At 59.7% G+C, this 13,011-nt stretch overlaps 1 protein-coding gene across 1 annotated transcript in view; it reads left to right on the plus strand.

The window, feature by feature from the left end:
• CHST8 (carbohydrate sulfotransferase 8) overlaps window positions 1–6,589 on the plus strand; it is a 112,301-nt gene extending 105,712 nt beyond the window's left edge. The window contains exons 3-4 of the mRNA XM_058529104.1: window positions 4,429–4,466; window positions 5,024–6,589. Coding sequence (XP_058385087.1) covers window positions 4,429–4,466; window positions 5,024–6,130 — 1,145 coding nt within the window. The 3' untranslated portion in view covers window positions 6,131–6,589. The remainder of the gene's footprint in view (window positions 1–4,428; window positions 4,467–5,023) is intronic.
• Window positions 6,590–13,011: the final 6,422 nt, after the last annotated feature.

Raw genomic sequence — 13,011 nt, forward strand, 5'->3', positions numbered from 1 at the left:
ACATGTGGCTCATCGCTGCCGTGTGAGTCCCATACACTGACCACCGTACAGGGCTGCCCCATGGCGAGGGGGCCTTTCTCACAGCACACACGTTAGGGGCAGAGCTGCTTCCTTCCAATTGGGATGTGGATACAGCAGAGCAGAGCAGCAGTGTTCATCCCAGCAGATGTGACTGCCAAGGAATCTGGGGTGGGACCAACGCTTGGACTCAGACATGGGGGGAACTGAGACACAGTAGGGCCTTGCCATCAGTGTCTCCTCTGGCTCGGGCCAGCCTGAAACCCCTGGCCGTTTCCTGGCCTGATGGGCAGCATGAGTGGACATGTGGGTGGACGGCACAGCTGGCTGTGGCCACACAGACTCAGTCACCAGAAGGTCCAAGACATGGAAAAGGAGCCAAGGAAATGCAGCTGGGTGCAGGAAGCTCCAGGGGTCCAAGGAGCATGAGTCTACAACTCCACCCAGGGCAAGGACTTTGGACTTACACCCATGCCCCATGGCCTCTCCTGGCCCCTTCAGTTCTGTCCCATCTCTGTCCCTCTTTGTGGGTCTGACTCTTTCAGGACAGCCCTGCCTTCCCCCAGGCCACAGTGTTCAGAGCAGCAGGACCCTCTCCCCGCTGCCTGTCAGGGCCTGGGGCTGGGATTTGAGCAGCCAGAGTAGCAGTCACTCTCCTCAGTGTGATCAACCTGACTCTAGGGGGTCAGGGGCTCATGAGGCTCTTCCAGCCCTTTCTTGGCTCTTGGGTCCTGTTTTGACCCATGTCAGCATCGCCTGTCTACACAGCCTGACCAAAAGACTAGTCCCTAGCCCCTACCCCCAGTGAGTCCTAGGCATCAGGGATCAGAGCTTTTGAGTTGAAGCCAGCAGGTCTCCCTCCTGTGACTCAGACAGCCCACGTGCTGGTGAGGCCCCCTCCCCAGCTCTGCCCCATACCCAGGCTGGGGAGGGGCCTCACCGGCCTAATTATAAGAAACCGGCCTCGCACACCCCCATCGGCCTTTGCTTCCCCTTGGCAGGCAACCAGGAAGTTTTTCAGCCAAACACTCAGAAGGAAACCTTCAGCCAATGAAGAGTTCACAGTGTGGAACACACTTGGCAGTCCCCATAACTCATGCCCTGTTTATGCTCACTCTTATCGTATTGTGTGTGTTTCAACTGCTCTACGAATGTCATCTGTCCAGAAGGAGAAAGTGGTTGTTTATTTCTTACCGTGCAGGGGGATGGAGCTCCCGTACAGATTGTTAATATTATGCTGAAAGGAGAGAGACAGGTAACCCAGACACTGAAAGTGGAGCGTCTCCATGACTGACCTTGATTCCCTGTTGCAGGGGTGGGGGTGGGGGAGACAGGGGAGGTGGGTGGCAGCATTGGTGACACTGGATGGAAGAGGAGGCTGAGGGTCGTGGCTTGTGTTGCTCAGCAAGCCCACTGATTTTATCTAGATTGTACGTTTATTTGTGGGCTTGGGAGGGGCCAATATTGAGCCCCCCACCCCCACCCCTCAGTCTCCCACGGCACAGGTTTCGGTGGCTCCTGGTGGCAATACCTTCCTCAAGGGTACAGCAGAGGCACCTGTGCTCTGCACGGAGCTGTCCAGGGTCCTGAAGTGCAGTCTGCTGGGGGATGCGCAGGCCCCGCTTCACAACGCCCAAGGCTGCTGGCCGTCGCTTGCTCAGAGCTCGGGCTGGTCTTTGCTTCTGCCTTTATCCAAGCAGTGTGTGGAAAAGCAGCTTCTTCCATGGGAAAAGTAGGGACCTTGGGCCCCAGCAAGGGTGAGAGCCCATTACATTTCTTTCATTAAGTTTCTGTCTTTATTCCAAAGTGGCATGTGGGATAGGATCAGTGTTCGCCCAATGAGCTGCCATAAGTTTAAGGAATAGGAACATACAGCTTGTGGTGAACTCAGGCTCCACATAAGATCTGTTGCTGGGTTTTCCACAAGACAGTTTATCTTTTCAAAGGGGGCAATTGCAGCCAGGTTGGCTTTGCTGGGCAAAAGTGGCCTAGACGTCAGGAAACTCACCCAGCCTGGGGCTCTGTCCAGCAGGGACTTTCCCCCAAGTCTGCACAGAAAAAATGGGACAGGCCCCACAGCCCACTACCCTCCAGGCTGTGGGGACAGTGCAGGTGGGTGGTCACAGCTGTAGAAGCTGCGACCTTGATAAGCACATCCTCATCCAACTCCGCCAGCTGGCAGGATGCCTTCTGTAAGTGGCTCCTCAGTCCCACTCTTGGCCAAATCTGGCGTGACTCATTTGCTCCAGAAAAGGAATATAAATAAGCGCCACTGCACCTTGACAAGTTGACAGGATTGACAAGCAGAGTAAATTCCCATATCTGAGACTCTGAGGAGGCGAGGTGATTTAGCAGAGCCAGCTGCCATCACCAGAAGAAAATAATTAAGGGAACCTGGCAGTGTGGAGGAAAACTGAGTGTGCAGCGAGTCCCTTCTGGAGAAGGGATCTGTGATCATTGGCTGCAGGAGAAAACCCGCGTGTGCCAGAAAGAAATGAGCTCAGGAAGCTCATGCTGGGGATGGCTGCAGTGAAGAGGATGAGGAAGAATGGAGGAAAGTAGGCTCTGGGCTGAAAGGGGGACACTTGTGAAGGGCTTAATTCTAAAAAGCTCTGGTCTCAGGGTCAGGCACCCACTGCTCACACCTCTTACCTTGAGAGGTGCAGCCAGCTCTACACAGAGCTTCCCCTCAGCCTCTGTGGCAGAGTCTGGAAGGCCTGTTTCCGACTCCCCCACATGCACACACGTATGCACGCAAGCTTGGGAATGCCCAGAAAGGTGTGGACACTCTGCCCTTTGCCCACAGAAGGGCACACCCCTGTTCCCAGCCCAAAGGGATCAAAGAGCAGTATCACAGCAGAAGAAAGATGCAATATGCCCAAGTTCTGCCTTCATTTCCCCCTCCCTTGGGACTTGAGGAAGGTCCCAGCAGGCTCAGGGAATTTAGGCTTTTCAGCCCTGGGGTGACCTCACGTCTCCCTCCTCCTCACTTGCTGATGAATGAAGGAGATATATGGGCACATCCTCAGGCTGACCAGTATGAGGCCAGGGTCATGACACTGGCTGAACCTGTAAAATTGGACCTCATGGAGAAATTGGCAGAGTCCCTGGATCAGGGACAGAGGACCTGGACGTCCCCTTGCCAGCTGAGCTCCAGCCACTAGACCTCTGCTGAGTGCAAAGAGATAGCAAGGGAAGTTCTGGGCCTCCGGAACACCCCTCAACCCCAGGCGGCAGCCAGAACTCGGTCAGGTGTGGTCAGACACGGTGCTCCACTGTGCCAGCTGGAAGTTCTAGCTCTACACTTGCTTAAAGGGTGGCTGGTTCTGATTGCGACTGTGACTTTTGGCAAAGCCTCAGAGCAGAAGCATCCACTCACATGGCACAGGAGCAGGAAGAGTCTCAGATGCCCCAGTGGCCAGATAGGGATGGGGAAGGAGGCCCAGACTCTTAAATAGTTTCCCCCAAAGGGAATCCTCTTATCATCCTAGGAGCTTCCCGCAACAGATCAAACCAGGTATGAAGCAGAATCGTCTCCTCTGGCCAAAGGTTTGCTTCCCCAGTGCTTGTTACCCTGGGTGACCCTCGCCCCAGCCCAGGCAAAGGGCCTCCTTGGTGGGCAGAGGGGACATTCTGGAGTGTGGCCAGAGGTGCGCTGATTTCTCTCCATCTTCCCCCAGTCACCAGTAAATGCTTGTTGGACAATCACTCTGTGCCTGGGCTCTGCTTATCCCTTTGGAGGAGACCAGGGTGAGCGGGATGTGGTCAGCTCACCCCAGAGCCCCAGGGCCAGCTGAGAAGGCCAAAATGGCAAAGCAGGTAGCTAGGTTAGGGAACTTCCCGGAGCAAGCGGGGAGGCCCCAGTCCAAGGGGAAGGAGTGTGTTCCACTCCCAGCCTGGTGTGTGCAGAGGTGTGGGTGTGCGTGTGTCGTATTCCAAGTGCAGAAAGTCCACACTGGGTGGAGCCCGGGCAGGGCCAATGGGGCATGGAGAGAGGATGGACAGAGCCTTCTGGAGGATGCTTTCTGTTGTGATTTAATGACAGTGTGAGGTGGGGAGTGGGCTGGGGGTTCCTAGCTGCTCCACTGGGCGAGTGTGTGGGCACACCTGGGCAGGGTGACTTTCAAGACCCTAGGTCACGTTGGAAGGTGCGACACAGAGAAGGGAGCATCGGCTGGGAGCCAGGGGACAACGTCTTTGCTGCACCCCCACTTTCCGTGTGGGTAGGGGAGCGGAGGGGCACTTGCACTGAGCCATGACCCTCCTCCCTGCTCCCCTGAACTGCCTGTTCACAGAGCCCACCCCAAGCACCCTCTGGACCAGGCACCCACAGTCGAGAGCCCGTAAGCAGGTCCCTGGGAACCATGTGCTACTTCTGCTGCTAATACTGTCCTCTCTGTTGCTTTTCAGGAATAAAGTTCAACATCAGGCCACAGCAGCCCCACAATGTGAGTTCTGAGAGTCAGATAAATCTCAGCATGGGCAGCCTGGGGAAAGTTGGGGAGGGCAAGGAAGAAAATTTGGAGCTCACATTAAATCCATTCTTGGAAAGAAAAATGTGCCCAGTCCTTCCCAGGAGCCTTGGGAACAGAGCCCTGGGCTTTGGACCCATGAATTTCCCTTTCCTGTTGGATGGTATCTTTGGACTGTGCTAATGGGCGCAGTAAATCTGAGCCAGTCTCCTTCAGGCCACCAGCTCCCCCGCCCCTCCTGGCCAGGTGGAGGTTCCTGGGAGGCCTGCGCCATCTTGTGGCCGAAATGACACTTGCACCTCAGACCATGGCCAGCCGAGAGGAGAGGGGGATGCAGGGGGCTCCTGGACCGGGAGCTCAGACCAGAGGGGTCACATCCTGCAGGGCCAGCCTGTCTCCCTCTCCCTCACCCAGGAAAAACCTCAGGCCACAGAAGGGGCAGGGACCCTGGCCATGGTGAGGGTCTGGCCTGCATGACCCGCAGTGCCCAGCTGTCCTGTCCACCCTGGTAACCATTTCTCTCCTTGCCCTAGGACCTCCCGCCAGGCAGTTCCCAGGATGGTGACTTGAAGGCACCCACGGAGAGCATCAGCCGAGACTTGCCCAGCCAGGGCCCGAGGGGCCTCAACCTGCTGCCGCCTGCCCGTCTTCAAGCCCACCTAAACATGAGGGCCCATCTGCGACCCCGGCAGCGCCGCCGGCGGCTGCTTATCAAGAAAATGCCAGCTGCGGCGGCCATCCCGGCCAACAGCTCGGCCGGTACCTTTGTCCGGCCGGCACTCCGGGCCCTGGACGGCCACTGGGTCAGCCTGCATCAGAGCCAGGAGGAGCGCAAGCGGGTGATGCGGGAGGCGTGTGCCAAGTACCGGGCGAGCAGCAGCCGCAGGGCCGTCACGCCGCGCCACGTGTCCCGCATCTTCGTGGAGGACCGCCACCGCGTGCTGTACTGCGAGGTGCCCAAGGCCGGCTGCTCCAACTGGAAGCGGGTGCTCATGGTGCTGGCCGGGCTGGCCTCGTCCACCGCCGACATCCAGCACAACACCGTCCACTACGGCGGCGCCCTGAAGCGGCTGGACGCTTTCGACCGCCAGGGCATCCTTCACCGCCTCAGCACCTACACCAAGATGCTCTTCGTCCGCGAGCCCTTCGAGAGGCTGGTCTCCGCCTTCCGCGACAAGTTCGAGCACCCCAATAGCTACTATCACCCCGTCTTCGGCAAGGCCATCCTGGCCCGGTACCGCGCCAACGCCTCTCGGGAGGCCCTGCGGACGGGCGCGGGCGTGCGGTTCCCCGAGTTCGTCCAGTACCTGCTGGACGTGCACCGGCCCGTGGGCATGGACATCCACTGGGACCACGTCAGCCGGCTCTGCAGCCCCTGCCTCATCGACTATGACTTTGTGGGCAAGTTCGAGAGCATGGAGGACGACGCCAACTTCTTCCTGAGCCTCATCCGCGCGCCGCGGAACCTGACCTTCCCGCGGTTCAAGGACCGGCACGCGCAGGAGGCGCGCACGACGGCGCGGATCGCCCGCCGGTACTTCGCGCAGCTCTCGGCCCTGCAGCGGCAGCGCGCCTACGACTTCTACTACATGGACTACCTGATGTTCAACTACTCCAAGCCCTTCGCGGACCTGTACTGAGGGGCGGGGCCTGCTGGGGCGGGGCCACTCACCTGTCGGCTGGGCATCCCGCTCTCCATGATTTCTCAGCCCGGAGCTGAGACCTACCAGGAGCAACAGGGCTCTGAGGGCGCGAGGAGCGGCAGCTGCTGGCTGCTGCAGGCCCTTGGTGGGGGACAGAGACCCAGGCCTCGGATGGGGACTCTGGCCTTTGTCCCATACCCATGTCCTCACTTCTCCGCTGAGGAAGATGCTTGGGGGTGAGCTGGGCCCCAGGAGTCCCAGCTGCCCACATCCACCTCAGCCAAGAGTCACGATGCCCAGCGGAGTCTGAGGCCCGAAGGACGAGGGCCCCAGCGGTGAGGGGTTTCTTGGAGTCCCTTAGCCATTGCCTTGTACCAAACCACATGGTTTGCAGCTTTTCTATGAGCCAGGGGGGAGGTTCCCTTGGAATGAGGTTCCAAATAAAGCACATGGTTTCCAGAGCAGCAGTGTCTGCACTTTGTGTGTTGGTGCGGGCACACACGGACCCCTCTGGGTGCTGTCTGGAGCTCTCCCTCCCCAGGGCAACGGAGCCAGGTGCCTGCAGGCCCCGCTGCGGGGGAGCCCAGGGCGGGAGCGACTTGTGTGATGGGGGCAGAGGACCCGGGCTCCCATTCAGGGCCAGCGGCACACCTTGCACTCAGGCCCCTGAGGCCAGAACTCGTCAACTGGGTCCTCCTGACTTGGTACTGGCACATTCATCCCAAAAGAAGATAGACCTGTCCCCCGGGGGACCAGTTGAGGTCCCTTCTTGTCAGTGCACTTTTCCGGGGGCCCTCTGAGGACTGCCAGAGTGGTGATGAGCTTGCTGGGCAAGCTGCCATTTAGGGCTGTCACTGGGGTCAGTGGGCACTGCATGTGGGTCCCAGTGGTATGGCATTTCTGGGCGGGGAGAGATGCCATCCCTGGCTTTCTGAACCTCTGGGTAAGGCAGGGCTTTAGCCTGAAGCTGTCATCTGCAGACCCCCTGACCTGGCCTTGATCCCTGGCTCCATTCACCTGGCAAAACCACCTCACAGCTGTCAGGATTGCCCACCCCTGGGTGAACCAGCTCCGGAGCAGGGGGAGGAGAAGTTGTGGAATAAACTTCTCCAAAAACATAAGTTTTCACACACAGAAATGCTTCTGAAATGGTCAAAAGCCAGGATGATTCTTGAGAGGTCTCGGAGAAAGTGTTTGTGGAGCTTTAAATGTGGGTGTGACTGCGGCAGTTTGGGAGTCCCCCTGACTGTTTCTGGGGGCCTGTCTGCCTGCTTTTGGGTCTCATCTCTCTGTCAGCCTGTGTCTGCCAGGAGCCTGCTGCATGCCCCTCTGAACCTGTCTGTGGGTCTCTCTCGGGATCTCTCCCAGGAGATTGCTCTCAATGTGTCCCCACTGGCTGGGGAGATGCTGCCGGACCCTGAGGAGGAGAGGCTGCTGGTCCCCAAGGCGGACACGCTGGGCATCCCACGGAGGAGATGCTGCCGACCCCAGCCAGGCTCGCCCTGGCGTGAGCAGCTCCGTCTCTCTCTCTGCCTCCACCGTGGGCTCTGGAAACGTATAGGGGCAGAACAAGCAGCTGAGGTTGAGTCCTGCCTTCTTGGGGCCACGTGCGTCCAGGAACCCTGAGCAGGAACCCCTCAGGTTCCGGCTGGAGTGGCCTGGGCCGTCTGACAGGGGAACCCCGAGGAGCGGGGGGAGGCTGCGGTCAGGGCCTGAGGGACTCACAGGTGTGGACGGCGGGAAGGCAAATGCCGGGAGGCTCAGAGAGGCTGACCTGAACCTCGGCCGGGACCAGGTCAGTGTGAGAAGAGGCCAGGGTGAGAAGGGGCCCAGTTAATGATGACCCAGGAACAACTGCCCCTGGGCCCTGGTGCTCACAAAGTAAGACAGAAGTCACAGTGCAGAAACAGTGTCTCCGGCTGTGGATGCATCTGGCAAAGCCTGACGCGGTGTCACTGGTCCTCTGCTCAGCAAGGGGGACTTGTGGAAGCCCCGCTGGGGCAGCCTGCAGGGCACCTTCACCCGCTGCTGCCGCTGCTGCTGCTCAGAGACAATCGGGACCGCCCTGGGGCCATCTCCCACAGTCTGAGCGCGCGTGCGTGAGTGCATGCCTGTGTGTGTGTATTGGGGGGTAGGAAAAGATGTCTTCACTTGTGTCCTCTCTCAAAGACAACCAGACCTGAGTTGGGCAGATGCACACACACAACACATCCATCAAAGAGGGGCTCTCCTTCTGGGTGGTGACAGCAGGAGACACGGAGTCCCAGCAATGACCATGATCACTGCTTAATGGCCCCCATGTGACCTCCAGAGGCCCAGCCCTGAGGCCTGACCCTGAATCCACTAAGATGGTGCTGCACCCATCTCCAGCCCCCAATCCCAGCCTCAAGCCTCTTATAGCCCTAGGGCTTGGGGACAGTGGACCTAACTGCCAACACATGAAAGTATGTGTGTGTACGTGTGTGTGTGTGTGTGTCTGGGCGGGGGGTGGGGCAAACATGCGAGTCTGTGTGTATGTGTGTAAGTGATGTGGTAGGGCCATCTGTGTCTGGGGTGAAGGGAGTGTGCACATGTGTGCGAGCCTGTATATGTGTCGGGGGACCATCCTGTGCTGTTCCCTCGTTGCCCGGCCCTGCCCCCTTTCATCTGCTCACCACTTTGTGGGTATAATCTGGAGGGGGCTGTCTGGGTCAGGAACCCAAGAAGGGGCCACAGGCTCCTCCCAGGGGTCAAGCTGGCCCATCAAATTGGGAAATAACCACCAACCACCAACCCCCCAGCTGGGTCCTCCAAATGGGGGCCTCCTTGGGACAGCCCACAGTGAAGTCCCTGCCAGGCCTTTGCCCTCAGGGCAGCTGAGACTTCGTCAGATGGGAGCCCTGCTCTCTGAGCGGTGAAGGTAATAGATGTCCCCAAAACCTAGGCTTCCCACTGGGGCCTGTGAGCCCAGAAGCCCTAGAGACGAAACGCGAGACCCAGCCAGGTGGCCAGGTGTGAGATTCAGGCACCCCTGGCCCTCCTTCTCCCGCTGACGCCAGAGGCCTGGCCGCCCACCCAGGGGCCCGGCCGCCCACCCAGGGGCCCAGACAGAGGCCGGCAGGCAGCGAGTGGAGGAACGGCCCTGCAGCTCAGCAGCGTCCCCCACCCCAGGCAGGGCCCATTTGCCAACCTCATCCGCAGGGTTGGAGGAGGGGTCGGGAGCCCAGGAGAGTGCCCAGGCGGAGAGGTGGTCTGCCTTCACTGCCCCATCTCCTCTTAGCCCTTTCCTTTCTGGGGAGCACCCATGGCTAATCAAGGGAATTGCCTCCTGGCATCTCCCCCCAGCCCTCCCAAGTGCTGGGGGACCTAGAGCTGGGCACAGGGGGCTTAGGAATGGCCCAGGGTGGTCTCCAGGAGCTGAGGGTGGACAGTCTGGGGCTGAAGGCCTGAAATAACGCTGCCCTCATCTCTGAGGACCCCATGCTGATGGGTACCATGATCCCGGATGAGGAATAAACAGGCGCCCTTGGGGAGCCCCCGGGGAGCTACCCCTGGCATGGGGAGAGGACAGTGTGTTAGCCCTGGCTGATCTCGCTGGAGGGATCCACGGTCCTCTATCCCAGGCTCGGGGGAAGGGCTGTGAGAGCCCTGGGCTCTGGGCCCTCGCGCTGGGCGGGGCTGGGCTGGCCTGGCCGGGCGGCCTGCGCTGCTCCCTGAGTCTTCACGCTGCCCAGAAGGGGCCTTTGCCCAAGAGTCTCAGCTGTGAGACGGCAGCAGAGGGCGGCCAGGGGCCTGGCCAGGCGGGGGCCACCTGGGGACTGACGCTCCTGCCCCTTCCTCCACCTCTGGGCCAGCCTCCGGAAGGGAGCGATGGAGAGAGTAGGCTGGAAGACTGCTCCCAAGAGCACCGAAACCTAGAGCAAGGTTGAGGGCTCAGGGGTCAGAAGTGAGTCACTCCAAACCGGGAGGCCTAGGGTCTGCCAGGCGGCATCAAGCGCTCCCGACGGCCGGCGCGGAGCTGGCCTCTCCGGTGCACCGCCCCCAGCATCCCGACCGTGCGTGCCGCGCCCGACTCCACAGGCGAGGAGACGCAGGCACAGAAAGGCTTGCCCAGAGCTGCACAGCGACAGGACCTGGAGCCGGGATCCCCCAAGGCAGTCGGGCTGGGCCCCCTCAACCTTGTTCCCGCCCCCTCGCTGCGTCCCCCGCTCCGCCCCCTCGGCATCCGTGCGGTCCGGGTAGGGCGCTGGGGGCGGGGGCGGGCGCAGGTCTCCACTGGCAGAGACAGCACTCGGCCACCAGGGGGAGCTAAATCCTCTCTCCTGAGCAGGGGCCTGGGCTGCCAGCCGGCCCACCAGGTGGCAGCAACACCCCAACTGTGCCACTCCAGGCGGGGCGGAGCATCTCCCAGACCCACAGGAGCCGGCATCCCCAGCCTCTGATCTCAATCAGCTGTGCTCTCTGCTCTCCCAACCAGCCATGGGGTCACGGAGGCCCTGTCTTTCCAGCTCTGTGTCGGGGCAGACCTTGGAGGTCACTCTCAACTCACCAGCTCCGGAGGACCCACTTGCCGTAACATCAAGCCCCCAAACACCCCCAGCGCCCCTCACCCCTCACGTGGGCCTAATGGGGCCAGAGGGTCCCAGGAATCCCTCACGAGCACACACTGGTCGGCAGGGAGGACACAGAGCGGGGAAGGGCCAAGTGTCACCAGGGGTGTGTGGGGAGCTGCTACCACCCCTGCTGGCTTCACTCCCCTCATTGGCAAGCTTAGAATTGGGGTGCATTCTGATCCACCTTACGACCTTGTGCATTGCTCCTGCTGTCTCACTCCCTTGACAAACTCCAACCCGGCCTACCCCCCTCCAGCCTGCCCCTTCCCTGCAGGAGGAAAGGGCCCCGGCTCTCCTCACACTCCTGATCGCAAACCTCACAGGGGCACCATCAACCTGTGGTGTCTGTCCTCCCCTCTCCATGAGGGTGACGTCAGGCTTCTGTGACTTCAACCACAATATGCACACACATGATGCACACTCATACAGGTACAGACACACGCATAGACACGCACACACTCATCCTCACAAATACACACGCAGACACAGAGGCAGTCACAGAGACAGATGCAAACACACAAATGCCTGTGACAGACATGCATGCACACAGACCCAAGTGCACGTAGACACAGATAGACACACATCCACACACTCACACACACTCACAGACACACACGGAAACGTGCACCGCTCATGCAGTTACCGCAGTGAAATACAAGGGAAGGATCAGAAAGCCCCTCGCTGTCTTACGTCACATTTGTGCTCCTTCCGCACTGCCCCCCATTCTCCATCCCTCATCCCTGCCCTTTCAAGGGGGCACCCCTCCACTCGCTCTTGGATCCCCAGCACGTTGTCTCCACCTCAAAGGCGTCACTCACGCACTCGCCCCTCCTCTCCCGAGGTATCTAGTTTTCCCATTGGAGCCCCATCTTCACAAACGAAAGCGCCCCAGCCCCTCATCCCCCCCGGCTCTTGCCCCATTTCTGTGCCCTCCTTCCCAGCAACACGTATCCTGCCGCCCCACGCCTCCACTGGCCTCTTACCCGTGAACCCACCGTGGTCTGCCCTCCACTCCCGCCCCCCGCGGAAACGCTCCCTTCAGTGTCTTCAACCACTCGACGCTCGGAATTCGGCAGACACTCCTCCGTCCACACCTCCCTGCACAAGCTCAGCCGGTCCCTCTCCGATTTGCGGCTGGACTGCCGCATTCGCACCTCCAGCCCTGACTCCAGGCTCCCGTGGCCTGCGGCCTGGCCCACACCGCCGGTGGCGTGTCTAGGCACCTCCACTTCTCACGTCCCAGCTGTGCTTCATGTTTCTCCCAACTCAGGCCTTCCCCTCCTGGGCTTCCCACCTCCGCCCTCCATCCGCCCTGGTTCCTCCCTTTCCCACATGTCATTCTCTCTCCCCCCACGTGTATCCTGAATCTATGTCCTTTTCTCCCTCTCCAGTGTTTTCCTCTTAACCCAAGCCACTGTCTTCTCCATGTAGGCTCCTGACACAATCGTAAATAATTACGGTATTTACTGGTTTACCAGGGACTGCTCTAAGCATGTCATCTATATCAGCTTATTTAATCCTCAATCATCCACCCTATTGTTTACAGATGAGGAAACTGAGACACAGAGAGGTTATGTAATTTGCCCAAGCTCACACAGCTATTAAGAGGAAGTGCCAGGATTCAAACCCTGGCAGTCTGACCACTGTGTCCCCCAATGTGCCATCCAACTTCTCACGCAGCAGAGAAGGTCAGAGCTGGGCTCTTCCTAGGCACATGTGGTGGAAGGAGGGAAGGGGACAGAAATGGTGGTACAAGAGATCTAGACTAGACAAGGAGGGGCATGAGGACAGGAAGGGCTGATGGGCAGGGGGAAGGCAGGAGGCTCTGTGGAGGAAGCAAGGTGGGAGTTGGGAATCTGTGACCTTGGAGAGGGTGTGGTTTCCTGTGGTGACAAGGACAGATGTGGCCTAGGGAGTGGGGAATGTATGGCCAGGATGGGCAGAGGGAAGGTCACTGGACAGAGACGATCTCAGTTCCATACCTTGTAGACAAGTCATGTCCCAGAGACATACCTTCTTCAGCCTTCGCTTGGGTCCGAGGGTGCCATCATCCTACACCTGTGCCTGCACCCAACCCCACCAGATTACGCCTGTCGCCTGCCCACTAACCTACCTGTCCCCTGGGACAGCCTGTGTCTGCCTGACTGTGGCTGCTTGGGTGTGCTCTGTGACTGTCTGTATCTGCCGAAATCTCCTGTCAGCCCATCTGCCTGGGGAGGTGGCAGTTGTCTGGGCTACAAGTTAGGCCTCTCCTTGGGGTGCAGAGGCTGGGAGAAGCGGGGAGGG

The sequence above is a fragment of the Diceros bicornis genome, chromosome 34 (assembly GCF_020826845.1).
Source record: "Diceros bicornis minor isolate mBicDic1 chromosome 34, mDicBic1.mat.cur, whole genome shotgun sequence".
NCBI classification, from domain to species: domain Eukaryota; kingdom Metazoa; phylum Chordata; class Mammalia; order Perissodactyla; family Rhinocerotidae; genus Diceros; species Diceros bicornis.